The 24,428-nt window shown below is 53.0% G+C and overlaps 7 protein-coding genes across 7 annotated transcripts; 4 read left to right on the top strand and 3 right to left on the bottom strand.

Annotated features, from left to right (window-relative positions):
• Window positions 1–1,511: 1,511 nt before the first annotated feature.
• Window positions 1,512–9,701, top strand: CTHT_0008150 (uncharacterized protein; the record flags this gene model as incomplete). The annotated part of the gene is made up of 4 exons (XM_006691282.1): window positions 1,512–4,134; window positions 4,224–5,171; window positions 5,224–9,611; window positions 9,669–9,701. 4 exons carry the CDS (start codon window positions 1,512–1,514, stop codon window positions 9,699–9,701), a joined length of 7,992 nt encoding a protein of 2,663 aa, XP_006691345.1.
• Window positions 9,702–10,190: 489 nt separating this feature from the next.
• Window positions 10,191–10,610, bottom strand: CTHT_0008140 (uncharacterized protein; the record flags this gene model as incomplete). The annotated part of the gene is made up of 2 exons (XM_006691281.1): window positions 10,191–10,249; window positions 10,421–10,610. The coding sequence occupies 2 exons, from the start codon at window positions 10,608–10,610 to the stop codon at window positions 10,191–10,193; spliced, it is 249 nt and encodes an 82-aa protein (XP_006691344.1).
• A 777-nt stretch (window positions 10,611–11,387) lies between these two features.
• On the top strand, window positions 11,388–13,013 carry CTHT_0008130 (oligosaccharyl transferase-like protein; the record flags this gene model as incomplete). The annotated part of the gene is made up of 4 exons (XM_006691280.1): window positions 11,388–11,547; window positions 11,612–11,722; window positions 11,795–12,516; window positions 12,576–13,013. The coding sequence occupies 4 exons, from the start codon at window positions 11,388–11,390 to the stop codon at window positions 13,011–13,013; spliced, it is 1,431 nt and encodes a 476-aa protein (XP_006691343.1).
• Window positions 13,014–15,399: 2,386 nt separating this feature from the next.
• CTHT_0008120 (putative pre-mRNA splicing protein) lies at window positions 15,400–16,215 on the top strand (the record flags this gene model as incomplete). The annotated part of the gene is made up of 2 exons (XM_006691279.1): window positions 15,400–15,402; window positions 15,478–16,215. The coding sequence occupies 2 exons, from the start codon at window positions 15,400–15,402 to the stop codon at window positions 16,213–16,215; spliced, it is 741 nt and encodes a 246-aa protein (XP_006691342.1).
• A 465-nt stretch (window positions 16,216–16,680) lies between these two features.
• On the bottom strand, window positions 16,681–18,549 carry CTHT_0008110 (ser/thr protein phosphatase family-like protein; the record flags this gene model as incomplete). Its single annotated transcript, XM_006691278.1, has 1 exon — window positions 16,681–18,549. One exon carries the CDS (start codon window positions 18,547–18,549, stop codon window positions 16,681–16,683), a length of 1,869 nt encoding a protein of 622 aa, XP_006691341.1.
• Window positions 18,550–21,503: 2,954 nt separating this feature from the next.
• CTHT_0008100 (uncharacterized protein) lies at window positions 21,504–22,589 on the top strand (the record flags this gene model as incomplete). The annotated part of the gene is made up of 3 exons (XM_006691277.1): window positions 21,504–21,615; window positions 21,678–22,406; window positions 22,480–22,589. The coding sequence occupies 3 exons, from the start codon at window positions 21,504–21,506 to the stop codon at window positions 22,587–22,589; spliced, it is 951 nt and encodes a 316-aa protein (XP_006691340.1).
• A 639-nt stretch (window positions 22,590–23,228) lies between these two features.
• Window positions 23,229–24,104, bottom strand: CTHT_0008090 (uncharacterized protein; the record flags this gene model as incomplete). Its single annotated transcript, XM_006691276.1, has 5 exons — window positions 23,229–23,271; window positions 23,334–23,504; window positions 23,564–23,759; window positions 23,906–23,936; window positions 24,039–24,104. 5 exons carry the CDS (start codon window positions 24,102–24,104, stop codon window positions 23,229–23,231), a joined length of 507 nt encoding a protein of 168 aa, XP_006691339.1.
• Between the last annotated feature and the right edge of the window lie 324 nt (window positions 24,105–24,428).

The raw sequence follows: 24,428 nt of genomic DNA, 5'->3' as shown, positions 1-24,428 counted from the left end.
ATTCGGTCACCCAGATATCCTATCCTCTGCATAGTGGGTCAATCTGTGGTGACGTCTCTTATCGCTCTATTAGCAGCTGATCAATGTGTACTGCCGCACTCATCCAGGCAGTTGAGTCAAAACTGTTTTAGAAAGGTAACACCCAAAGAGCACATTGATTTATACGGCAGGCATAACATCATATGTTTATATCTACCTATGTATTAAGCCAGACAGTCCGATGAAGCACGGATGGTGGACCAAAATTCCACATAACAGAAGACGACTTTAATCTTGAAGTCGCTGCTCATGGCAAGCTGGCTCCATATTCCAAGGTTTCAGTACTTGGTTTAAAAAGATGCGCGTATGAGGGGATAATCCACCCAAAATACACAATATAATTGAAATGCAGTTACCAATTCCTTCCGATTTACACTGTGATGATTGATACAGAGATTAGCGGCGGACAGACAAGTCAACCTGCAGTCATCTGGAGACTGGGGACCAACCTCGACTGACCACAGGAGCTAGGCACTCTGCGTTTCAGTGTCCAATAAAGGTCCGGATCTCTCTAGATTTCAATTGCAGACCTCTGTGCACAAAGGAATCTCATGAATGGCAGACTGGTATATGGAAACAAGGAATGACTATAGGGGGAATGATACAATGAGTCGTGATGTGATGAGTTAACAGCCCTGGTAATCTCAAGTATCGGACCCCAACATGAGGTTGTGGCTGGACTGCCTGACTTTGCACCGCCATAGCTATCCCATGTTACAGTGGCTGTGATGCTCCACCACCGAGCACTAGTTGGACGTGTGGAAGCTCAGCCTAGACAGACCTGCAAGGCGGCAAGCCTGTTGTGGGGGAAGATTGGAGCCCCACTGGAGCTCAGGCGAGGCTGACAGTTTAGAACCCGACTGGAACACAGACGAGGACCCCAAGAGCGAGGTTGTTGCTTGCTTATGACGAATCGGTCTTTGCACAACCATCACTTGTGTGCTAGGCCTTGTTGAGCCTTGCAGGCCGAAAAGCTGGGGAAACCGCACCAGATCCAGGCCGCCTTTGGTTTCCCACCGCCTAGGATTGTGCTACTACGGTCTACGCCGCTACGGTTCACAGTTCACGGATCACACGGATACGGAACTGCAAGCGACGTATCGCCTACAACGAAACGATCGCATTCACGTTTTCAAGGCTCCTGATTCCGAGGAGAATTTCGACCATAGGATTTCCTGTCTTGAGCTCGCCGACCATACATTCCATACTCTTTGTGCCTGCAAAACTAGGATCCTAGAATCCTGAATCGGTACTTACTCTCTGGCTGCCTGAGGATGCTGGCATAAGCAGGCACTTCCTCAGAGGAACACAATCAGCAACAAATTTGTCCATGACGCGGACTCCCTGCCACGAGCCAGGACCCTCGCTGGGTGCTGGGGACCCAAGGGCTTCCTGTTTTTTCGAAAACCATCTTGATATCTCACGAGAACACCATCGACTTGGCGTGAATTCGCGACTAGACTCCGTCCAAGATGCTTGCTCTTCACGGTCGACGTTATCGCTCGTCGACATCGGCATCGGCACATCAAACCTCTCAGGCGACAGAGATTCTACATACGCTCCTTCAGCGACTATCTGACACCATCAGCCTTCCTGTTGCCGGGGATTTCCCAGATACCAAACAAGTGATCGGTCAGGCCCAACATGTCCACCAACACCTTTCTGCTCTGCCGCCACCTTCTCCGCCCCAGGACGATTTCCGCCATCTTCACGGCTTTCATGTCTTTTTGAACGTGTTGCGATCGTTCGCTGGTTTCTACAACCCTAATAAACGGACAGAGTCGGAGAAGAAGGCTGTGTTTGAGCTGTTGCATGTTGTGCTAGCGACCTTTTCCGCAGCCTTTCGTGGCCATACTGGCAACCGGCGATACTTCCAGGAGAGAGTTGAAGGTGGTGGCTGGGAGGCTCTGGAACAGACAATTGCAAGCATTGGCATCTGCGGGGGTGACGTGGACCCTTGGACATCGTGCCAGCTTTTCGGAAAGCTGTTTTCTTTTGCCCTGGATGACCAGCGCCTAGATGGTTTCTTCTGTTCTGCTGTGACACCAGAACCATTAAGCACTGCTCCCGATACACAAAATGGAGATCAAAAGGAGAACGCAGCAGCAGCTGAAGATGGCAGTCTTGTCAATATCAGCCTGCCTGCTGTTTACAATATTGAGGTCATTGAGCAGAGGCTGAGGGCAATCATTGCGCCGACGACTGTGGTTCAAAATGCCGAAATAGTCCGTACCATTGTTGCCTTCTGGGAATCACTCCCTAGAAGTCCAGGGACTGCTCCGAACCTTGCGTCCCTCATGGTTCTGGAAACACTGTCCCTAGTTGCATCTGCGTCTTTCCACAATCTCAATGCTCTGCACGCAAGTGGTCTTTTGTCCAGACTGCTTCACCTGCTGTTTGGCGAACATAGCCCCCTGACAGAGCCGGAGAGAACGAAAGCATTGTGCTTATGCAGGTCACTGATGTCTCTCGGTGTCGAAAGGCTTGAAGATGCTCAATTCTTGTTGACCCGTCGAGACGTAGCCACGTCCGAGTTTTGCCTGCAAATGGCAGAGAGGTACACAGGACCTCCCTTCATTCATTTTGATCTTTCGCTCCATGGATATTCTTCCATTGAGCTTCCCAGCTTGGGCCGCTCGTTCCCCCCTCAGACTGCCCCTGGCTATACATTTACCGCGTGGATTCGTATCGACAAGTTTGATCCAGACTCGCACACAACACTCTTTGGAGTATTTGACGCTACCCAGACCTGTTTCCTCCTGGCGTATCTGGAAAAGGATACCAGAAACTTCATCCTCCAAACCTCCATCACTGCTCCACGCCCTAGTGTGAGATTTAGGTCGGTTGTCTTCCAGGAGGGTCATTGGTACCATATCGCTATCGTCCATCGAAGACCCAAAACAATAACGGCGAGTAAGGCAAGCTTGTATGTCAACGGCGAATTTGCGGAGCAAGTTCGCGCAGGTTATCCCAGCCCGCCTCCACCTACCAACCCAAGTGTGGAAAGCTTTGTATCCTTTCCCTCAACCACGGCCAAGACGAACCCAATACAGGCATTTTTGGGGACACCTCGCGGCCTAGCAGCGCAGCTGGGGGCGGGCCTTGTGCATTCAAAGTGGTCTTTGGCATCTGCCCATCTCTTCGAGGACGTGCTGAGCGACGATCTCCTCGCCGTCTACTACCGGCTAGGTCCACGTTATCAAGGAAACTTCCAGGATTGCTTAGGCGGCTTCCAGACTTACGAGGCCTCGGCTGCCCTAGGCCTACGCAATGAAGTTTTTCATCCCGGAAAGGACGAGAACTCGGACATCTTGAAGGCCATTAGGGATAAGGCCGGCACAATCGTCCCTGAAAATAAAGTCCTCTTGAGCGTATTCCCGCGAGCCGTATTCTCGCCTGATGGCAAGTTCCTGGACACGCTACTCTTCCGATCGCTCTCAAGGAATGCGGCTAGTGCTCTCTTTCATGCGACCGTTAAGAGTGGAACTGCGGTTGCCCTCAACGGTGCCGTGGCCTGCGTGAATGATGCATTGATCAAGCTTAATGGGGTCTCTGTTTTGGAAGGAAGACCCATGGTTGCCACTCCCTGTCATTTGGACGACAACCTTTGGCGTCTAGGCGGCTTCACACCGGTTGCTCTTAAGTTGGTAGAGCGGTCGTCCACTGGCGATGAGCTGTTACGAGCCGTTGAGCTTATGTTCCACTGCATCAGCAACAACTGGAGGAACAGCGAGGCCATGGAAAGAGATACTGGTTACGCCATTCTGAGCATGCTAATCCGGGCGAAGCTGGGATATGGAGTTGCTGGCAATGAAGCTCTGTCTCAGGCGTGGCGCCTGTCGCTGACAAGCGAGGCCAGAGACCGTCTAAGCTTCCAACTCCTCAGTCTTCTGTTGCATTTTGTCGGCTATAAGCACGCCGATCCAATTGAGTCTTTCATCATCAACCCTCTTGCTTATCGTGTGCTCTTGATCGATCCGGACACATGGAGGAGGTCCTGCACCAGGACTCAAGAGCTCTATTACAAACAATTCCTGACCTTTGCAGTCAAGAGCAAGCATCATCAGTTCAACAGTCGCCGGCTACTTCGAATGCGTAAGCCACAGACCACTTCCTTGGACTACACACACACACATATATATATACACATATATGTACACGATGCTAACTTGACGCCACTACAGGCATCATCAAAAGGCTTCTAGATGCCTTGAAGGCTGAGACGATCTCAGAGGAGATCATGCCTCATTTTATGGCATCCTTCGAGGCTTTGGTGAAGTGTAACTACAGTGCGGAAGTTCACCGGTCCATTGCTCTCTTCATTACCTACGCCTTCCACACTCCCGGCTCGCTCCCACGTACACCCAAGCCAGGTTCCGTGGGCAATCGATCTGCTACCCCTGTTTCGGGGGTTGTTCGGCGGCAGACCGCATCATCCATCGACCCTCCCTCCCTGTCCTCTTCCCAGACCTCAACACTGCTCACCAAGAAAGAACTTGGCATCCGGCTGCTGGAGATGTACACCAGACTTCTCTGTGAGAAGTCCAATTTGGTTGACATCCGCAAGTTTGCCAAGACAGTCACTAATAAGGTGATAATTGAGGTCGGCCCAAAGAAGAAGAAAAAGGAATACGTGCTGACCACCCGGCAGTGGCTTCTCTACTTGCTTGCCGAAAGCAATCCAAAAATTGTGGTTTACGGCTGCAAGATCCTTGCTCGTCTCCTCGTCACGCAGCCCTCCAGCTACACGAACAAGTTTGCGAGCAAGACCGGCGGCTTCTGGATCATGGCTCATCGACTGAAGCAGTGGTGGGATATCTCCACTCTTTGGCCGATCTTGTTCAGCATCCTCTTCGGACACGATGTTGCCAACATCGACTTTGACAAGTCATTCGACTTCTTCAGTCTGCTGGAGATCTTTGGCGAAAGCAAGGTCGTGTTTCCTGATGTGTTGCCCGTTATCACCGCCATGTTACAGCATGGCCTCCGGGATGTTATCAAGTATCAGGATGACCCGGACTCACCAGCGGGCGACTCAACCCCCACGAAAGCCTGCCAATCTTCCCTTGGATCTGTCCAAACACGACCTCGGGCCCGCTCAATGGAGCTGGGCCAGGCCCTTGAGCCACGAAGTGAGATCTTTCCAGGAGAGATCCTCAAAGACTGATTGCTGACTGTGCCTAGGAACACAACCTGACAAGGAGAGGGTTGCAGCCAATGCTGGTGTCCTGCAAACCGTTGTGCGTTTCCTCGCCGACATGCACGCCCGTTCAGCAAACTTCCGGGATTTTGCCCTCACTTCGGACTACGTCCGGTTGCTATGCTCTGCTTTATACCCCGTCATCGTCAGTGCCGATCCGGTCAGCGCAGAGACTGAGTTGAATTCCAAGGACAGCGGACTTACTTTCGAGGGTGTCGATGTCATCATCCGTCCTGTTCCTGGCTCTTCATCCAATGCCATTCCCATTGTCAGGACGGCTGGCTCAGCACCGACTTCTGATTTGGCTTCTACCCCACCGTCCTCTAGCAGAAGGTTTCCCCTACGGCGGCCATCGTCATTTGTCTTGGTCACTGCACAACCGCCTCCAACTGCTCCAACCCGCTTGACACCGATCATGTCACCCAAGAAAAAAGTGGCCACCCGCAACATTAGTAATGCTGTGCTAGAGGGGCTCATGGAACTCATCATTGGGGTGTTCACCGATCAGATCCTGGTCAGGAAGGAATTCCCTGGTTTTAGTTTGTTCTTAAAGGTTCCGCCTGGGTTCCAGGAGCACCGCGCGTACTTTGAGACGTACATTCTACGGAATGTCATGACTCATTTGAAGAACGCTATTCAGCTGGAGCAGAAACTGCTGGTCGAACCCAGAATTTTGCAGAACCTTTCTCGTCTCAATCTCCACATGATTGAGATTGTCTTCGAGGGATGGTTCATGAACGGGGCCGAGACAATGATTGATTTCAACGGCACAGTCTTGGAGTATCTGCAGAGACCCGAAGTGGCATCATTGAAGAGCGTTCGACTCTGCAGCAGTGCGGTTCAGACGATCAAAACTGCATTCTTGAAGTTCGCTCTTCTCCGGCTGTCGGACATGGACGACCCAGAGATTAAGGAATCCGAGGCCGTTGCCGTCATGGAGCAGCTCCTGTACTGGCAGACTGTGTTACTTGACTCGCTGACGCTGGATGGGGAGTACATGAAGCTGCTGTGGTACCAGCTTTACAACAAGCTGGTGGATTCACGTCATTCGGTCCGCTTGATCGCCTCTACCCTCTGGCGTATCATGCTTGTTCAGAAGCCCGACGAAAGCGCGGCGTTGCTGCGGCAGACCATCACGCCGGATCAACGGTGGCTTGCTAGGGACTTTGAAAAGCTCACGGAACTGGATGACCTCTCATTCCTGGAGTGGGTAGATGAAAACCGTTCATCTCTCGACGTCCTCTTTCTGGGTGGCATGTCGAAGGCATGGGAAGATTTTGTCGTGGCTGAAAACCAGAAATCTGGAGATAGTGCCAAGATGAGACTCAAGCATCGCAAGGACAAGCTACGGCAATGGCACATGGAAAACCTGGAGCGCGAGAACGTGCTTCTCCGCCATGAGATGGCCAACAGCGCATGGATGAAGAGCATTTACTTTACTGAGCATTTTAAGCACCAGAGACTTCTCCAGGACCAGCAGGATGATAATGCATTCATGGCTTCGACGTTCGCCAGAATGGAACGCGATCTGCGCCGTGCTGGGGCTGTATTTGCTGAGCCGCAAAACATCAAGTGGAAGCTAGACCGGACCGAAGGCCGGAATCGCATGCGTCTTAGGTTGCTGCCAGAGTACCCTAGCCAGCAACGACAACAGGAATTCCAGCCCAAGCGAAGCAACACCGCTGCTGCCAAACCCATCGTTGTCTCGACAAAAGGCTCGTCAGCTCAGGGATCCTCGGCAACCCTTTCGGCTTCAGTTCCCACAAGTGTGGCCGGGGCACTGGACGGTACTGCTGGAGATCCTGATATCTCCGTTGAACCTGAGCTTGTGCCTGGCAGAACCGAGGATCAGAGTAGTGTCGCTCCAGAAGAAGATTTTGAGATGGTAGAAGATCCAAATGAGCCTGACGGCGATGATACTTTTGAGGATAAGAATCGGAAGGTCATGCGTCGTCTCCAGCAAGGGGACACCGTTCAGAACGTCTTCAACATTTCGCGCATCATTGGCCTGGATGCTTCGGAAGGCATCCTGATTATCGGAAAGGAAGCACTCTATCTCATGGATAATCTCTTCCAGAGCTCCGATGGCGAAATTGTGAATGTTTGGCAGGCACCGCCTGAAGAGCGTGATCCGTTTTCGATCATCATCACGGGAGATAGGCCGAACGAGAGACGGCAAAACCAAGGCCGGCCGGAGCAAGAATCCCGTAGCTGGCGGTGGCGCGACGTTCTCAGTATCTCCAAGAGGAGGTTCCTCTTCCGTGATGTGGCCATCGAAATCTTTTTTACTGATGGACGCAGCTATCTGCTCACGGCAATTAATCCAGCGAAGCGGGATGAGATTTATGCCAGGTTAACCGCCATGACGCCTCACACCACAAATCCCAGTCTGCTTCCTAACCCTGAAGATGCCTGGCGGCTCGAGTGCCTTAAGCTCAGCGAAGAGGCACCGCAGTCTCTGGGGGCAAAATTTGGCAGCATCTTCAACTCTTCAGGTTGGCACCAGGCGATGAAGCGTTGGCAGCGCGGTGAGATCTCGAACTTCCACTACCTTATGCTCATTAACACCATGGCTGGGCGAACCTTCAACGATCTCACGCAGTACCCGGTCTTCCCCTGGGTGTTGGCTGACTACACAAGCGAAGAACTCGACCTCACCAACCCTGCCACATTCCGAGACTTGACTAAACCTATGGGTGCGCAAACGCCAGCGCGGGCGGCTGACTTTGCCATGAGGTATAAGAGCCTGTCGGAGATTGGCGAAACACCTTTCCACTACGGAACGCACTACTCGTCAGCCATGATTGTATCATCATACCTAATCCGTCTCCCACCATTTGTGCAGTCTTTCGTTCTCCTCCAGGGCGGTACATTTGACCATCCCGACCGTCTCTTCTTTTCCATTGAGGGCGCCTGGAGGTCGGCGTCGCGAGACAACGGATCAGATGTGCGTGAGCTGATTCCTGAGTTCTTCTATCTCCCGGACTTCCTGACAAACATCAACGGGTACAACTTCGGTGTGCGGCAGGGCGACGGTGGTCAGGTGAACCATGTCATCTTGCCGCCGTGGGCGAAGGGTGACCCTAAGATCTTCATCGCCAAGCATCGCGAGGCACTGGAGAGCCCATATGTCAGCCAGAACCTGCACCACTGGATCGACCTTATCTTTGGGTACAAACAACGTGGAGAGCTGGCTGTTGAGAACCTGAACGTTTTCCATCCGCTATCATACAAGGGCGCTCGCGACCTCGACAATATTACCGATCCCCAGGAACGGCTGATCACGACGGGTATTATTCACAACTTCGGCCAAACCCCTCATCAGATTTTCACCAAGCCTCACCCCCCACGAGAGTTTTACCGCTGTCCAGTCAAGCGGCTAGATTCGTCGGTTCATGCTCTAACCCGACTGCCGTACCCGCTGCTAGAGAGCCGCGAGCGAGTGGCCTCGTTGATTTATGTGCCGAAGCTGGACCGCTTGCTTTGCGCATCTCCATTCCGGCTCAATCTGCCACCACACTATGACAAGTTCCTAGAATGGGGCTACACGGACAACAGCGTACGCTTCTTCCTGAGCGACAACCGCAAGCCAGCAGGGATGTTTGAGAATCTGCATATCGGGCAGATCTCGACAGTGGCATTCGCCGACTCTAAGACTCTTATCACGGCGGGCGAGGACTGCGTGGTTTTGGTGCATAACGTAGTGTCGCAACCGGGGAAGCCAGTCGTGGAACTACATCTCCGTTCGTCGCTCTTCGGACACAAGACGCCGGTGACGCACATCGCTGTGTCCAAAGCGTTCAGCACGATTCTGACCGTGTCGGCCCAGGACGGCGCCGCCTTCCTGTGGGATCTGAACCGTCTCGAGTTTGTGCGGCGCCTGCCGCCCATCGCACCACGGCCTGGTGGTGTCGGCGTTGAGTGTGCCAAAATCAACGACGCCACAGGCGATATCATGATATGCTGTGGACAGAACGTGCTACTGTACACCCTCAACGGCGAGCTCATCCTCGACCAGAACGTCTGTGTGCCACCTAATGCCAGCCCGCCTGCTAACAGCAACAAGAGCGCTGGTAGTGGTGCTAATGGCGGCTGGGAAGATGATTTCGTCCACTCGTGCGCCTTCTATGAGGGATCCGGCGGCAACGAGTGGCTCGAGAACCAGCTGGTCTTCACCGGCCACAAGCGCGGCGTCGTGAACATTTGGAGAAAGACTGTTGACGACCGCGCTGGTCGCTGGGTCTTACAGCACATGAGGCGGCTGGACCACGTAAATCCCAAGAGCGAGACGGGCGTGAACGTCGAGGCGGCCATTACGTGCATTGCGCCGCTGCCGACACTGGTATATACGGGGGATGAAGATGGGCGAGTGGTGAGTATCCCTTTAGCATCGTGATTACGAGGTATAGTTGCTAACTTGGAGCCATAGTATGAGTGGAATTTGGTACAGCGTGAGAGGTAATCCGGGGAAGCTACGGATAGATCCGGGCATCGTAATCGGGCGGGGATCAAAGGGGCTAGGTGTTTGGTAATGCGAGTTTTTGTTGCATATAGAGAGCATGACTGAGGAGTCTTAGTCCGGTATGGTTCGGTAGATGTAGTTTGCTTCTGAGATCGGGTCAGCCTTGAGTTACGTCATGAATTGCTTGCAAGGTTGATTGTATTTGTGATTGGTCTCGAGAAACTGACTTTAGCACATTGTCCGAACACCTCATTTATGTTTACTAGTCGTTGAAGCCGTTGTTCTTGGCTCCCTCTATTTCTGGCACCCTTTTCCTCTACCAGCCAGCAACTTCACCGTGTATGTACAATTGTTGATGCTACAACTATCGGAATGCCTTTACCGCAGCTGTGTATGAGCATGGTAGCATCCCACACTATGCATGCGCAGGTCGTCTGCCCTTCGGTCGCCTCTTGCAACGCTCCTATCCCTCTTCACCCCAAACCACGCTTAATTGTCTTCTGTATCGTCATCATACCCTTTCAGCTGCTTACGCGGGCCAGGAGGAACTGGAAATCATTGTTAGCTTCTTTTCTAAAGCGTGTCCCAGCCGCCCCTTCGCCAGCCTGATATTAATCCTCAAATCTCCAGCCAACATCCACAATCATATGTCAATTCATGAAATCCCACTTTCTAAACTCCTGTCCATCTCCTCAGGGATTGCAAGGGTCGAAACGTACTGGGATAGGTGAGTGGGATAGGGGCAGCATCCACGTCGCCAATCAACCGGCGCAGAGGAGGGACAGTGGCCAAAGTGACGGGGCCCAGGGCACCAATAACGACGGAGAAAAAGAGAGCTGGGCGCTCCCGGGCTGCCCAGCGGCAGTACTTGAGGGGCGTGGACCAGAAGCGGGGGGTGGTAGCCGACATGGTTGTAGATGGTGCCTGCTTATGTGAGTTGGCTTAGCTTGAGTGAAGCTTGTCTGCTTTTTGGGGCAAGATAGATGTGTTAGCGGCGGCGTAAGTGAGCCAGCAGTCCTGGATGTGCGATGCGTGCGAGAAGGGTAGGATGTTGTCGGCGTTAAGGAGGGGCTCGCGGAGGAGGAATGGATGATGTGGGTTGGCCAGAGGTGATGTTCGAGGGATGCACACCTTGCTGCGGCGGTCAATTGTTGCGCGGGTGGGCAACGATTGGCGGCCGGCGTCGATTCAGGGCGGGAGTGCTCGTCGGCAGCGTCGTCGTCGTCGTGGTGGAGGAGCTTGTGCTGCTCTCTCGGGCGAGGTGGGCGTCCTGAAGACGGCGAAAGTGCGGCTAAGTTGCTCACAACCCACCATCGACCTTTCCGCAAGCACGGGCCCACTGCTTGGCTTGCCCAGCTGCCGGCCACAGGTAGTGGAAGACAGGGATCTGTTGAGCGGGCCCAGCATAGCTGGGACCCACCGATGTTGGTGGGCTGGCCTCAAGCTGCGCAGCCGGTCTTGGCAAGGCTACGTATCCCTATCCCTCGAGACAAGCAATTGAACATCAAAAGATCCCAGATCTTCCAGTTTCCATATTGAAGATCCAGATCCCAGACAGCCAGAACCAACAGCTGGGAGCTTCCAGACAACTTGGTGGACGCCTGGAAGCCTGCTGTCCTGCTGTCCTCATCCACCTTTGTTATCACTCCTTCTTCTTACCTTGTGCCAGCACCCAGCATCATCAGCATGCGGCCGCTACGCTCGCTGTTGGCCTGCCTGTTTGCCGCCGGCGTGTCTGCTCTCAGCACGTCGGGCAACCGCTTGCTGGTGATCATGGATGACGTTTCTGAGAAGGAGAGTTACTCGCAGTTTCTGGGCGACCTCGAGAGTCTGTCTTACCTCCCCTGTTTTCCTTCAATTGGATCTTCATGTCTGCCAGCAACTGCTCTGCCGCTAACACCCACTTCCAGGCCGAGGATTCCAGCTCTCGTTCGAAAGCCCAAAGAGCGAGTCTCTGTCGCTGTTCCACCTCGGCGAGCGTACCTATGACCATCTTCTATTCTTTCCAACAAAGACGAAGGGTATTTCCAGCTTCCTCACTCCCAGAATTAAACTGCTACGTAGCCCGAGATCCTAACTATAGCCGCTGCCAGGCCTCGGCCCCAACCTGACTCCTAACCTCCTCGTTGACTTCGTCAATGCCAAAGGGAACATCCTCGTAACTCTGAGCTCTGGTACAACAGCCCCAACTTCTCTCATCTCCCTGCTCAACGAGCTCGACATCCAGCTCCCCGCCGACCGCACAGGCCTGGTGGTTGATCATTTCAACTACGATGCTTCCAGCTCTCCTGACACGCATGATGTTCTCGTTCTCCCGGCTCCGTTCCCTGTGCGCCCGGATGTGAAGGACTTCTTCAGCGGTGCCGATGTCTCTTCTCCCTCCGAGAAAGTCCTGGCCTTCCCCCGCGGTGTAGGAGCGACCCTGGGCAACGGCCCTCTGCTGGCGCCCATTCTGCGGGCGCCTCGCACGGCATACAGCTACAATCCTAAGGAGCAGAAGGAGACCGTGGATGATCTATTCGCGGCGGGCGAGCAGCTGGCGCTGGTAGCGACGTTCCAGGCGCGCAACTCGGCACGGGTGACGCTCGTTGGTTCGGCCGAGATGCTTCAGGACAAATGGTTTGATGCGGAGGTAAAGACGAAGGAGGGGAAGGCGACCAAGACGTTCAATAGGGAGTTTGCCAAGCGCGTGAGTGGTTGGACGTTCAACGAGATTGGTGTGCTGCGGGTTAATTGGATTGAGCACCGTCTGGACGAGCCCGGCGCGCCGAACAACGTTTCGAACCCCAAGATCTATCGCGTCAAGAACGATGTGGTACGTATCCCATTGCTCCTATCTACATCGTCTGGTATCATACTAACCACTGGCCTTAGAAATACACCATCTCCCTCTCAGAGTACTCCTGGACCGCCTGGCAGCCCTTCACCCTCCCTCCGGACAGCGATGAGATCCAGCTCGAGTTCTCCATGCTCTCTCCCTTCCACCGGCTCGCCCTTGCCCCTGATGCCTCCCTCTCAAGCGACACGGCCACCGCATACAGTGTGCGGTTTAAGGTACCTGACCGTCACGGCATCTTCAACTTTCGCGTTAGCTACAAGCGGCCGTTCCTGTCAAACGTGGAGGAAAAAAACACGGTCTCTGTGCGGCACATCGGTCACGACGAGTGGCCGCGCAGCTGGGCCATCAGCGGCGCTTGGCCATGGATGTCAGGTATTGGCGTTACCGTCGTGGGCTGGCTGGCTTTCTGTGTGATTTGGATGTTTAGTGCCCCCGTGGGGCCTAAGGTGGAAGTGGGTAAGAAGACGCAATGAGAAGAGGGTAAAAGGTTGATAATGGAAATATATGTGTTTGTCTTTAGAGGCTTATTGTTATTTATTTACAGATTGGGTTTCTTCTGTACAACTGTCACTGCGAGATCCTAAGATCGGGTGGATGGCGTAAACCAGGACCGGGTTCGATAAAATGGCATCTACTTGATACCCCAATCCTGACTAGTTAAATGAGAAACGGGGCTCTAGTGAGAACTTACATCGATTTACGCAAAGATGTTGGAAGCTAGCATCTCCCGGCAGATGGCACATGGGCCAGTCTGCATACCAGGCATGCGCCGGTGGCCTGGCTGGTGCCTATCGTTCCAGTTCAATGTGCTCTGCATTTCCCAGGTGACTTGTCTCTTCCCTGCCACCTGCCTTTTAGATACAGAATCATGAAGAGGGTTGCAGGATAAGCTGTCCCTCTCTTTTTGGAAAGCCAAAAAAGTACGAGTGAACAGACGCAAAACGAGGCCCTCAGATTAGCTCTCTTCGGTTCCCACTGACAACTCGACGGAATGGACTGAGCCATGTTCAGTCGTCTGTTGCCTGCAAATTTGGCTTTTTGGACTTTCAATCATCACCGGGCTCTGTTGTTGCGTCTGAATCCAAGAGATCTTATGGGTCTTCGCTCCCGGGACAATGCTCGCTTCTATCGAAACAAACGCCAATCTCGAGGAGCAAAGAGGCCAAGAGAAAGGGAACAGAAAGAACAATTCCCCCTCTCTGCTCTTGTCGAGTCCCTCTCCCTACATACCTCATCCCTCACTCCCTTATTCCCATCCACCGACTGCTCAACATCACAACCCCTTCACACACACCCACGCCCACGCACACAACCCCCAAAGAGGCGGCCCATCCGTGGTCCGCCTCTACCACTCTGATTGCAAACTATATATGGTCCATCACTGGTGCTGCAACAGACACGCCTAGTCACCCCAGCTGAATTGCCTTTTGCCTGCCTCCTCGAAACTCTATCTACCCACTCATCCCCCCACGATCTCACGCTCCTAAACCACTCACATTCACGTCCACACCATCAACCCCAACCACACACCAACATCTGCCCATGGACAGCGTAGCCTTCTCCATCCGGTCACCCGAGACACGACCGAGAACCGGCCTGTACCTCCCACCGGCACGGACAGAGTTCGAGCGTCCCGTCCAGGAGCAGGAGGAAGTGGAGGAGTGGCAGCATAGTTGCGAGGCAAGAAGTCGAGAAGAGGGAAATGCGCAGGAGGAGAGGGATCAATGAGGCCGAAGAGAGGTGGCAGCAGACATCCCGCCAAAAGCTTTCGACGCCGGCGCACCTCAGGGGTTGCTTCGCATCGTCAACGCAGCGAGACGGCGGCTGGCTCGCCTTATTGAGACTGTGTGAATGAGCAAGTGCATGCGTGATGAGGTTGCGCTGTTGAGAAATGGATGGACAGGAATGGGAAAGGGAGTGATGAGAGATGCAGGGAAGGGAAATCAAAAGACAAAAGAAGGGGGGCTGCTCTATCTGTGCAGTGATATTGTGATATAGAGAGGGTACATTATATAGGGTATATATGTATTCCCCGCTCAGATATCCATTCTTGCCATCATTCTCGACCATACCATCTGACCTCGACGCATACGCTTTCGCGATATGCTCAGGGGGCTGGTTGAGTCGGGTCGGGTCTTGTTCATCACCGCGGGGTTCTTACTGAGTGTTGAAAGATCGAATAAAATATATAAAGGTTGGCGACTCATGGGGTATGCAAGGAGTTGAAACTTCCAGATATCACTTGATATTTGGCATTGGTTGGTGAAGCCGGTTGTGAGAAGCATGTCAGTTGAAGGAGCGAGCCAAGAAAACGTCGCTCCAGAAGACTTCGTACGCGTGCGCGCCATCAGCAACCTGAAAAGCAGGAATTCAAAAACGGGACACTGAGCCTCCCAGGTTGATAGATGAAAAATTTCCAATCAATAACCACGGTAGGGGACTTGGGAGAAGTCGATGCGTTAAAACAGGTTGGTTGTCGACAAGGCTGAGAATGGGGGAGATGGTGATTTAAAAGGAAGAAGACGCGGTTCGTGTGTTGAAGTCAGGTTGGAGGGGATTGTGGGGCTGTGGGGGCAAGTCCTATTCATGCGCCACAGGCAACCGGCTCGCGCCACAGCGCCACACCAGGCCGCAATATCGGCAGGCAAGGAACTTGAGAGTTCGACAAGGCTGTGAATTTCCTCATCAGGCACTCAACCACCAGCCAAGGAACCTCGAGGTGCTCGACTCCTTCGTGCCCGTACACACCAGAGGCCCTCTCCCATGCCATTGCGCGATTCTTCACTGGTTTCGAACTGATAAAGAGCCCAGTTTCTTTTCAAGTATCTATTTTTTTTCGCGGAGCGCAATCCTTCTAAAATGGTAAACTTTCCCTTTCTCTCCCCTGAATCACTTCTGGCATCACCGCAGCACTAACATCCCATCTTCTTCACATAGGCGCGCAACTCCGAGAAAGCCCAATCGATGCTCTTCCGCTTCCGTGAAGCGCAAGCCGCGGACCTAGGCATCATCGACGCCGGAAGGGCAAGGCGCCCGCGCGTCATCACTGAGGTTGACTCGATCCCAGCCTGCGAGAAGTGGCGCGGCCAAGTGCTCAAGGAGATCTCGCGCAAGGTGTCACGTATCCAGGACCCGGCGCTCTCTGACTACCAGATCCGTGACCTCAACGACGAGATCAACAAGCTCATGCGTGAGAAGCACATGTGGGAGGTGCAGATTCGCAACCTCGGTGGGCCGAATTACATGCGAGGAGGAGGGAAGGTATATGACGAAGCTGGTCGTGAGATCCCCGGTGCGGGGAGAGGGTACCGGTACTTTGGGCGGGCTCGAGAGCTGCCGGGTGTGAAAGAATTGTTTGAAGCGGCGGCAAAGGCCAAACGCGAAGAAGAGGAGAAGCCTCTGGAGGAGAGGGCAGATCTCAGACGGCAGGTGAATGCTGCGTATTACGGGTATGCCCCGGGGGAGGAGGACGATGAATTGCTGGAATATGAGCGGGCTCGTGAAGAGCAGGCACGCAAAGCGTTGCAGAAAGCTGGGCCTCCTGATGCTCCTCCTGGATGGGAGCCATTGCCGGGAGATACAGGGGATGGACGGGTTTGGGAGCTTCCAACGCTGGAGGAGGTGCAGAGAGAATTGATCGAGAGAAGAAGACAGCGGTTGTTGGATCAGCTATAGGATGGTATTGGCGCAGGTATCGGGATTGCATCTGGGTCGGGATCGGTTTCCTTTTGTAGGATCTTATTACGGACGGCTTGGCGTTAACGGCGCAAGGCTTGGGAGTAGAAGGGTAGTTAAGTAGAATTAGTCCCGGGATATAATTTATTTAAGTGTCCTATGTTATGCTCTTTTTTGCCCGAGTCGCGCGATGCTTCCAAGGTTTCTCTCGTTGTAAAACAAAAGGAACCGATGCAAAATGCCGAGTCAAACAGTTTGATAGTGCCTTCCCCTTGGATTAAGTACTATCCATTGTGCATAGAATGTCGAATATTACTAGGTACTCCTCGTGTGATACGTTCCCGCTGCTTCACCCTGCTCGGCATTCAAGATTATCATTACGCTTCCCAAAATCTATAACAATACTCATGAAGCCACGCCATGCCAAAACGCCGTCATGCCTTGCCATACCCTGCATGTCGCTTGTCATTTGCAACCACAAACGCCATTCTCATCACACCGCTTTGGCCAGTTCTTCTCAATCCACCCGGCCATCATGTCGGTAAACCTTTCTTCGACATATGGCAGAACATCCTCATCTTGATATGGAGTGCCCAGGAAATCCAAGGCGGCCAGAACCCATGGCTTGATAAAGTCGAGAAAGACAAGGTCCACATTTTTGGGCTCTTCGTCTTTGGAAATACCAATTTTGGCTTGGAAGCAGTTCGGAACAACATAAAAGTTGATGGGTGCATGAATTGTATCATCGCCATCAGTGCCGACATCGTCACGTGTGGTGTATCCCGGCGTCAGGACCGTCTTCCCATGAGTATCCATCGGCTTTTGATGACCGTTACTATCGACAATGTTGTCGTAAATGATAGACTCGCGGATAGCGAATTGCTCTGGATTGGCCATGAACCGGTTGTCCATGGGGCCAGATTCGGCAAAGATCCTCCCAGCACTGTTCAGCAACTTGAGAACCTTGTGGGCAGAAGAATAAGCAACATCTGGAATGAAGACGAACTTGCTGGTGAAAGGAGATACAATGTACGTCGAGTCAATGGTGAACGGGCCCTCGAAGATGTCGAAACGAATAACTCCAGTGTTGGCAATCACCAGGCGGGGAATGTCTTTCCTACTGGCATTGACAACAACGTCAGGGAAAACCTCGGTTTCCAGCCAGCTGTAGATGCTGTCCTCGCTGGGATACGGAGCGCGAGACATCCAGAGAGACTTTGGCGCGCAACCGAAGGCGTAGTCAAGGTTGAGTTCCTTGCGGGCCTTCGTGATCATAGCTGAGACGTTGCGGCCATGTTCCGTATGAAACGTGGTGCTGTTCAGCCCGCTGTGGTGGTACAGCCCAAGCAAGTTATTGTCGATGTACCGGCGGTGGAATGACAGGGACGAGGTTTCCTCTCGCCTCTTCAAGTCGCCATGCTTCTCTTTCCTCTTCAGTTCGCCATCAATAGACATCCAGCCGATGGTCTCGAAATATCTGCCACTGGCTAGAGCAAACGAGCGCGAGTCGTATTGAGTAGCATCGCGAACATGAGCATGGCCTCCAAAGAAGAGGATTGGCTTGTCCGGGTTGTGCTGTCGAATAGCCCTGTGGATTTCCTTGAATTCATCCATTTGCACGCCCACATGGCCAATGACGACGAACAAGTCTGTTTCCTCTCTGATGGCCTGCTGAAACCAAATTTCCTCTATGGTCTGTTGAACCGGTATGGTTATGGTGTTGTTCGCGTTTCCTGTAAAGTCAAAGAGGAAGCCAAAAGCCACAATGTCGAGCTTCTGGTTCTTCGTGCGGAATTTGCGATACCGCCGGGCCATAGGCTTTCTCTCCCCCGTTTTCGGGTCAATGTAGTCAAGATTGGATGCGATGTAAACATCTCTAAAGTTAGGCACAGAATACTCATGCTCACGATCAGCGGTGTCCGCCTTGTAGAGCTCATGGTTGCCAGAGCAGATAATGTCGATGTGCTGCTCACGATAGATGTCATAGTAGTACTTGCCCGGGGGCTTAGATGCGTCGTACAGGCCGTTGCCTTCAACACGGTCACCTGTATCAACGAGTAAGAGGTCAACTCCGTGATCATCGGCCTTCTTGCGCATATGCTGGGCGAACGAGATGTAGTCTCCCCAATCAGCCGAGTATTGGCCCTCCAAGAGGTGACCGGCATGCCATCCGTGAGTATCTGTCGTGTGGAGGAAGTTGAGTTTCCCCCAGATCAGATCACGCATTGGGCCAGGGACTGGCTGTTCCGCCCCAGGCTGGGACGCAGCCACGAATGAGGTGAGGACAGTCACAGTGCCGGTAAGAGCACCGAGGATATCTTTTGTGGGCCTCATTGTTGTTTGTTGATTTCCGATCAGGCTAGCACAAGGTTCGAAGCGCAGTCTGAGAACAGGAGACAAGACATATGCAAAGTAGTGGCACAGATTAATCAGTCGGTGAATAATTCAGCAATGACAAACCGCTGCCTGGTGAGCCAGCAAAACTCAACAAGACGAGCTGTTAGCTGACCCAGATAACCACCTAAGTCAGAGTTTCTGACGAATTAGCAGGTGCTGATGATGGCCGTGACGGAGCAGGAGTGTCGAGCGGTTCAAGGCCAACATTTCAGCACCAACATCGAGGTTCATCCCTCGAATGGGCGTGGCCCGCGTGGCAGAGTGGCAGGCTGACCCAACCACCAAGGTACCCGCGACGGGAGCGTGGCTCCAAGCAGCTTTCCGATTGGCTAGCCGCCCTGGCGGGATCGAGCCAGGGTCTTGGCGGAGGGAGAGGTTCCTGGCCGGGGAAAGATTACGAAGATGTGAAGCTGTTGCTGCATGATTGAGCCGATACCCCAGTCTCAAGTCATGAACTTTCCGCCGGAGAATATTCAGCTCGGCACTTGTATAAAGTTTGAACGCCAACTGCAGGAACAGATCGATCAGAGTTATTTGCCTCTACATGCTTTTCTACGTAAAGCTCATCTCAGTGATCTTACTCCTTCTCCCGAGGACAATTGACGATCATCAATGTTGTGATGTCTTCTCTGGATTTTGGAAAGATGTTACGCCTAGCAAACGGTATCCAGATCATAACTGGACAACCAAGAACCTGGGAAAAATCAAACCAACTTTATCAGAAACGACCTGAGCCCTGGAAAGCTGGCTTGCCCCCAAAATCTTTGTTCCCTCTAGATATCGAGGGATCAGCAAAGAGCGCTCCGCACGTTCAGTGCTGACTTTTACCTGCATCCGATAAGACCCCGAAGCAGATATTCGCCACCCGTCCGACCTGCCGAACCTCGGTCATTGAGGTGCATCACCACCACGGCCTTTCGGGCACGTTGATGCGTTGGAGTCTAGACTCCCTGTTGCAGACCAGAAGATGCCTCATCGCTTACCCCGAAGGTGGGAGCTGGATGCAGAGCCCGCTCCCCCGCTTGCTGCAGTTTTAGTGCTCAAATGTTTTCGCCAACTCTCCATTACGGCCTCACCGCTCATGACCCTCAACATATGTCGCGAAGAAGCCCGAGGTCGCACAGTTGGTGACATGAAATGGTGACGTCCAACGGCCGACTCCTGTTTTCCCCGGACTCTGGCATTATGTTTTGGCTTACTTTTTGTCTATCAAACGACCAGACTTAATCAAGGAGTGACATTGAGGAAGCAAAAGGAAGGGGGATCTTCGCGTGCAAAAGCCATGGCTGGCTGGCTTTCCTCGAGTAAGCCCTCCCTAAGCTTCAGGCCCTTGCTTTGATGAGCCCGATGCAGCCTGGGTCACAATGCATTGTCCCCAACAACAATCTTATTTCTGCCCGATTGAAAGCTGGTTACGATGTCAAATCCTTCACCCAAGTGTCCTAGGTATTGTCAAAAAGGGGGGCTTGTTGGCCGAATTACCACCCCCAAAGACCCCGCAGGCTCCAAGAAAACAGAAGTGTGATTGTGTAGGTAATGGCTATTCGTAACCGACAGTTCGAGAACGTCGGCCAGTAATACTTCTGGATTTGGTCTGTCCCTTGCAGCAGTTTCAGTCCGCACATGCTGGCTGCACTTACCCGGCAAGCTGGGAGGGTGAATGATTATCAATGAGGAAGGTTGCTCAGAGCTTTGCTGAGGTGCCCGGCGCTGCACCACAACATGGAACGTGGGGTAGTTTTTCGGTATCCACATTCCAACCCCCCTCCACTGCTCTGATACACGAACGGTGGAGAGTTTTCGGGACGGTGCGGGAGCGGACAAGCAGTGGGACACTCGTCATCGCTCTGCCCTGCAAGCTGCAAGCTCAGCCACTATACGTGGGGACCTTCTCTCCACCCTCTTGGCCTGGAAGCGAAGCGGAAGGGCCAAGAACCTTGGCCACGACCCCGCATTATGCCCTCCATTACGAAACTGCCATCGGATCTTCGAAATTCAAGTTCACCTAGGTAGAGGCTGAGCTGGATGAAGCGGGCGGCGAAAGGCCGGTACACATGCAGGTTCCAGTGCCAGTTACGTAGATTACAGAGACTGTGCCACCGTGCGTGCGTGCGTGTCTGTGTGTGTGTGTGCCGCTAGAGAGCCGAGACACCGCCCGGAACCTGTTCAGGACTCAAGTAGCTCCCCGTCGGGATCGCGACCCATCGTGGCCACTTGCAGCCCGAGATGCCGTTATCTCACAGCTTGCAGCTCCCGCCGCCGCCAGCTCACCGGATATGCCTGCTGCTTTGGATGCTTTGGATTCTTAGCTGCCAGCCTGGACTGGACTCTGAGAAAATGTGGGCCGTATCTTGTGTCCTCCGGCTGTTTTCTTGAAAAGCAACATGCGCCAGTGAGCTAATGTTCTCTCCCTCTCATTCGTGTCTTCCGGTTCTGCCTCACTTTCTTCTTTCGGTTGCACAAGCTGCGGCTGATTTCTATTTGGCTGTTGATCGCGAGACCATTAAAGTTGCCTTTTGCCATCCGCTATTAGCGAATGGCATCTTGATGCGTAACCTGTCCCGATTATTGAGGATTAAATTGTCTCTTGCAACAGGATCAAGACAGACATCTTTGATAGAAAACTCATCCAGCCGGAGCCTTCATCTGACCTTTACCTCATCACCGTCCAGCTGTACACTTCTCCGCTGTCATTGCGCTGTTGCGCTGACAGCACCTGGACGCCTGCCATCCCCGACTATAAGCGTGCTCTGGCATCGTCGTCTTCGGATCCGCCATTCTCATATACCAGGGGGTTAAGCTTCATCACTCTCAATCCTTAACGCTCTCTTTTATGCCTGTGAGCCACAAAGAAGGTGTCATCGTCGCCATCGCATAACACATAAAACACCATGGCTTCCGTCATCAACGATGAGGCTCCGTCTTACAGGCCGTCAGCGGTTGAGACTTTGAGTCCTGAGGACTTCGAGACTGCCTCAATTCGCTCAGCGGCTCCCTCTTACAGTAAGTCATTTGATAGTCTCATCCTCAAACCTTCTTGGCCATTAGCCCCTTCCTTTGCATAGCTCTCTGGATGCTAAACGTCCCACAAGCATCCGAGGCGCCCTCCTACCACTCGACCGTTATCCCAAATGAACCGCTTCCTCCTTATTCGCCACCTGGAGAAGCGCCCCCTATGCACACCATCCTCGATAGCAATGTACCAGCTCGGCTGCGGTCAGGATCCCAGAACTCTTCCTCAAACTCCTCCTCAACTCCACGCTCAACCCCATCAATGAGCGTAACCTCTCTCCTTGATATCGATGCACCCCCTCGCCGGTCCTCTGCCCCAACTACACCCCCAACTACCAATTCATCCGCGTCAACCTCCCAGGCTCCCCGCCGCTCCAGCACTAACAGCATGCCATCGCTCGACCACTTTCGCATCCCCTCATGGTCGCCGGCCTCTGCGACCCGCTCCAACCCCAACGCACGCATTTACCACAATGTTGCGCTCCGCCGCGCGGCCGCTGCCGCTGCTGCGACCAACAATAGAAATAGCAGCTCGGTCGACAATTTGTCAGATAGGTTGCGCAGGGCGATGGTGTTGAGCCGGATTGCAGAGGAAGAGTCGGGGAGCGAGGGCCACGCACGGGGCTCAGGGGAAGGCCAACGAGCTTTCCGGCCACAGGAGGATCCGTGGCTTGTCGGCGAGGAAGCCGCTGAGCGGGCGCGGAGGGAGAGATTGGAGCGGGAGAGATACCTGGGCGAAGAGGTGTTGTTGAGGGAGGACAGGAAGTGGGATTGGTTCTTGGGTAAGCCCCTTTTCTTATGTGTAAGGCCGAGAAGTGGTAAATGCTCCAGTTACTGACAAGTCGACTGCAACAGCCCAAATCAGGGAGCGCGAAGAGCAGGAAAAGGTCTGGCGCCGTCTGCGTCAGGAAATGGGTCGTCGGCCAAACAATCGATTCGCTTTCCTGATTGGTTCCCGGTTCTAAAAAGAGAAAAAAAAGAAAAAAAAGTGAAGTATGTGCCTGGCGCACTGCATGATGATCAGAAATGACGGATGATTGCAAAACGGCACTGACTTTTCAGGATCTGGTATTTCTTTTTTTTCTTCGCTCACCCATTTTACGGACGCCTTTTCCCCCTCATTTGGCCGTGACGACAGCATCAAGGCGGCGTTTGGTTATATTCGGACAGAGTATGTTAGTAGATCGGTACTGTTGTGAGGCTTACAGAGATTGTGACCGCTCATCATTGATCATGCATGTAGCTACCGTAGGATCTGCACATGAAGATATATCTGGATTGGCTTCATTGACATGGTAGGAGTTAGCTTGCACCGAAGGGGTACGTTACCAGCTTCAACTCATTTAGATCCTGATAGAGCTCATGGGCCTGTGTTCAGCAAGATATGAAATATCAAACCCGCATTAAACACTAATCATGTCAGCTCAGAGCCTCGAGTTTCCAATTCCCGTGCCTGCCCTAGTTATGACCCTCTATGAAACAGTCCACACCCATCAACGCCAGGCCCATGCTACCCACTAATGACAGCTCTGTCAATCGCTTCAATCTTGTTTGCATACGCGTTGTACACAGTGTTTCATGATATTTGGTCCCTCTTAACCAACTTAACCCTTGCTCTTGGTGTTGAGAATGAGAGCAACAATGAGTCTAAAAAGGTTAGCAAACCGTCTTCAGGAGCTGTGAGCGCAAGAGAGGCGAGGACGACATACCCATAGAGACCGAGGACTTCGCCGAAGATAAGAATCAGAACCATGCCAACAAACACTCTTGATTGCAGCATGTATGCCCTCACTCCCTGATCACCAACAATGCCAATGCAGTAGCCAGCTGCAAGGCCGGTGAGGCCAACGGCCAAGCCGCAAGCAAGATGCATGAAACCACTTTGCTCATGTCAGCACATGCGTCCGAAACCATAGCCAAGAGAAGCTTTTCTACGCACTTAAACAAGCTGTATGACCCGGACGCCGGGGGCTGGAGGTCCTGGGCGATCAGAACAGAGATGACGAGGGAGTAGACTGCGATGATACCGGACATGACGACGGGGATAAGGCACTTCATGATCAGGTCCGGCCTGAAAGTGCCCACGCCAGCGATGCCAATACCTGATTTGGCGGTGCCGTAGGCAGCGCCCATGCCTGTATTGGGAAGAACACATTGTCAGTTGGCTGGAGAGCCGGGATGCGGCGTGATCGAAGGTTTAGTAGAGGAAGGAGAGGGGTCATCGATTTTCTATTGCAGCAAGACGAGGAAATCGGAAAGAGATGATAATAGGAATCCGTACTGCCAAATATCATGGCTGCGGCGATGCCACCCTATGGTAAGCAAAAGGTTAGCATTCAGCTCTGCATCTTTTACCCAGAGGGGTTGGTGATGTAGGCGCCGCAAGCTCCAAGCAAGCAAAGACAGCGACGTACCATGCCAATGAAAGGCGCAAACTTCGGACTCAGTTCCGACTCGGCCATTGTGGTGACAGCAGACATATCGCAAGAACTGTGGCCCAGATGAGCATGTAAATTTAGAGGAATTGCAGCAGAGACCGAGGTGGGTTTTGCCGGCCTGCTTGTCGGCGATTGATGGCGCGATGATGGTAGGTCCGTACTGTCCATTCGCTCAGCGACCCTGGCTTGGCCTGTGGGTGCAGCGGCGACGCTCTACGCTGGCCCAACATCATCGCCAAGCGTCACGTGATTATTCCCGTTGGGAGCAAGGGTGGTGCCACAGAGCCAAACAGTCGTTACAAAAATACGGTACTGATCAATGAGGTTGTCAACAGTCTCATCAGAGTCGGAGAAGTTCATATACAA

This window comes from Thermochaetoides thermophila (genome assembly GCF_000221225.1).
Source record: "Thermochaetoides thermophila DSM 1495 unplaced genomic scaffold scf7180000011812, whole genome shotgun sequence".
Taxonomy (NCBI): domain Eukaryota; kingdom Fungi; phylum Ascomycota; class Sordariomycetes; order Sordariales; family Chaetomiaceae; genus Thermochaetoides; species Thermochaetoides thermophila.
Note: the sequence above shows the minus strand (reverse complement) of the source record. Positions and strands in the feature narration are given on the sequence as shown.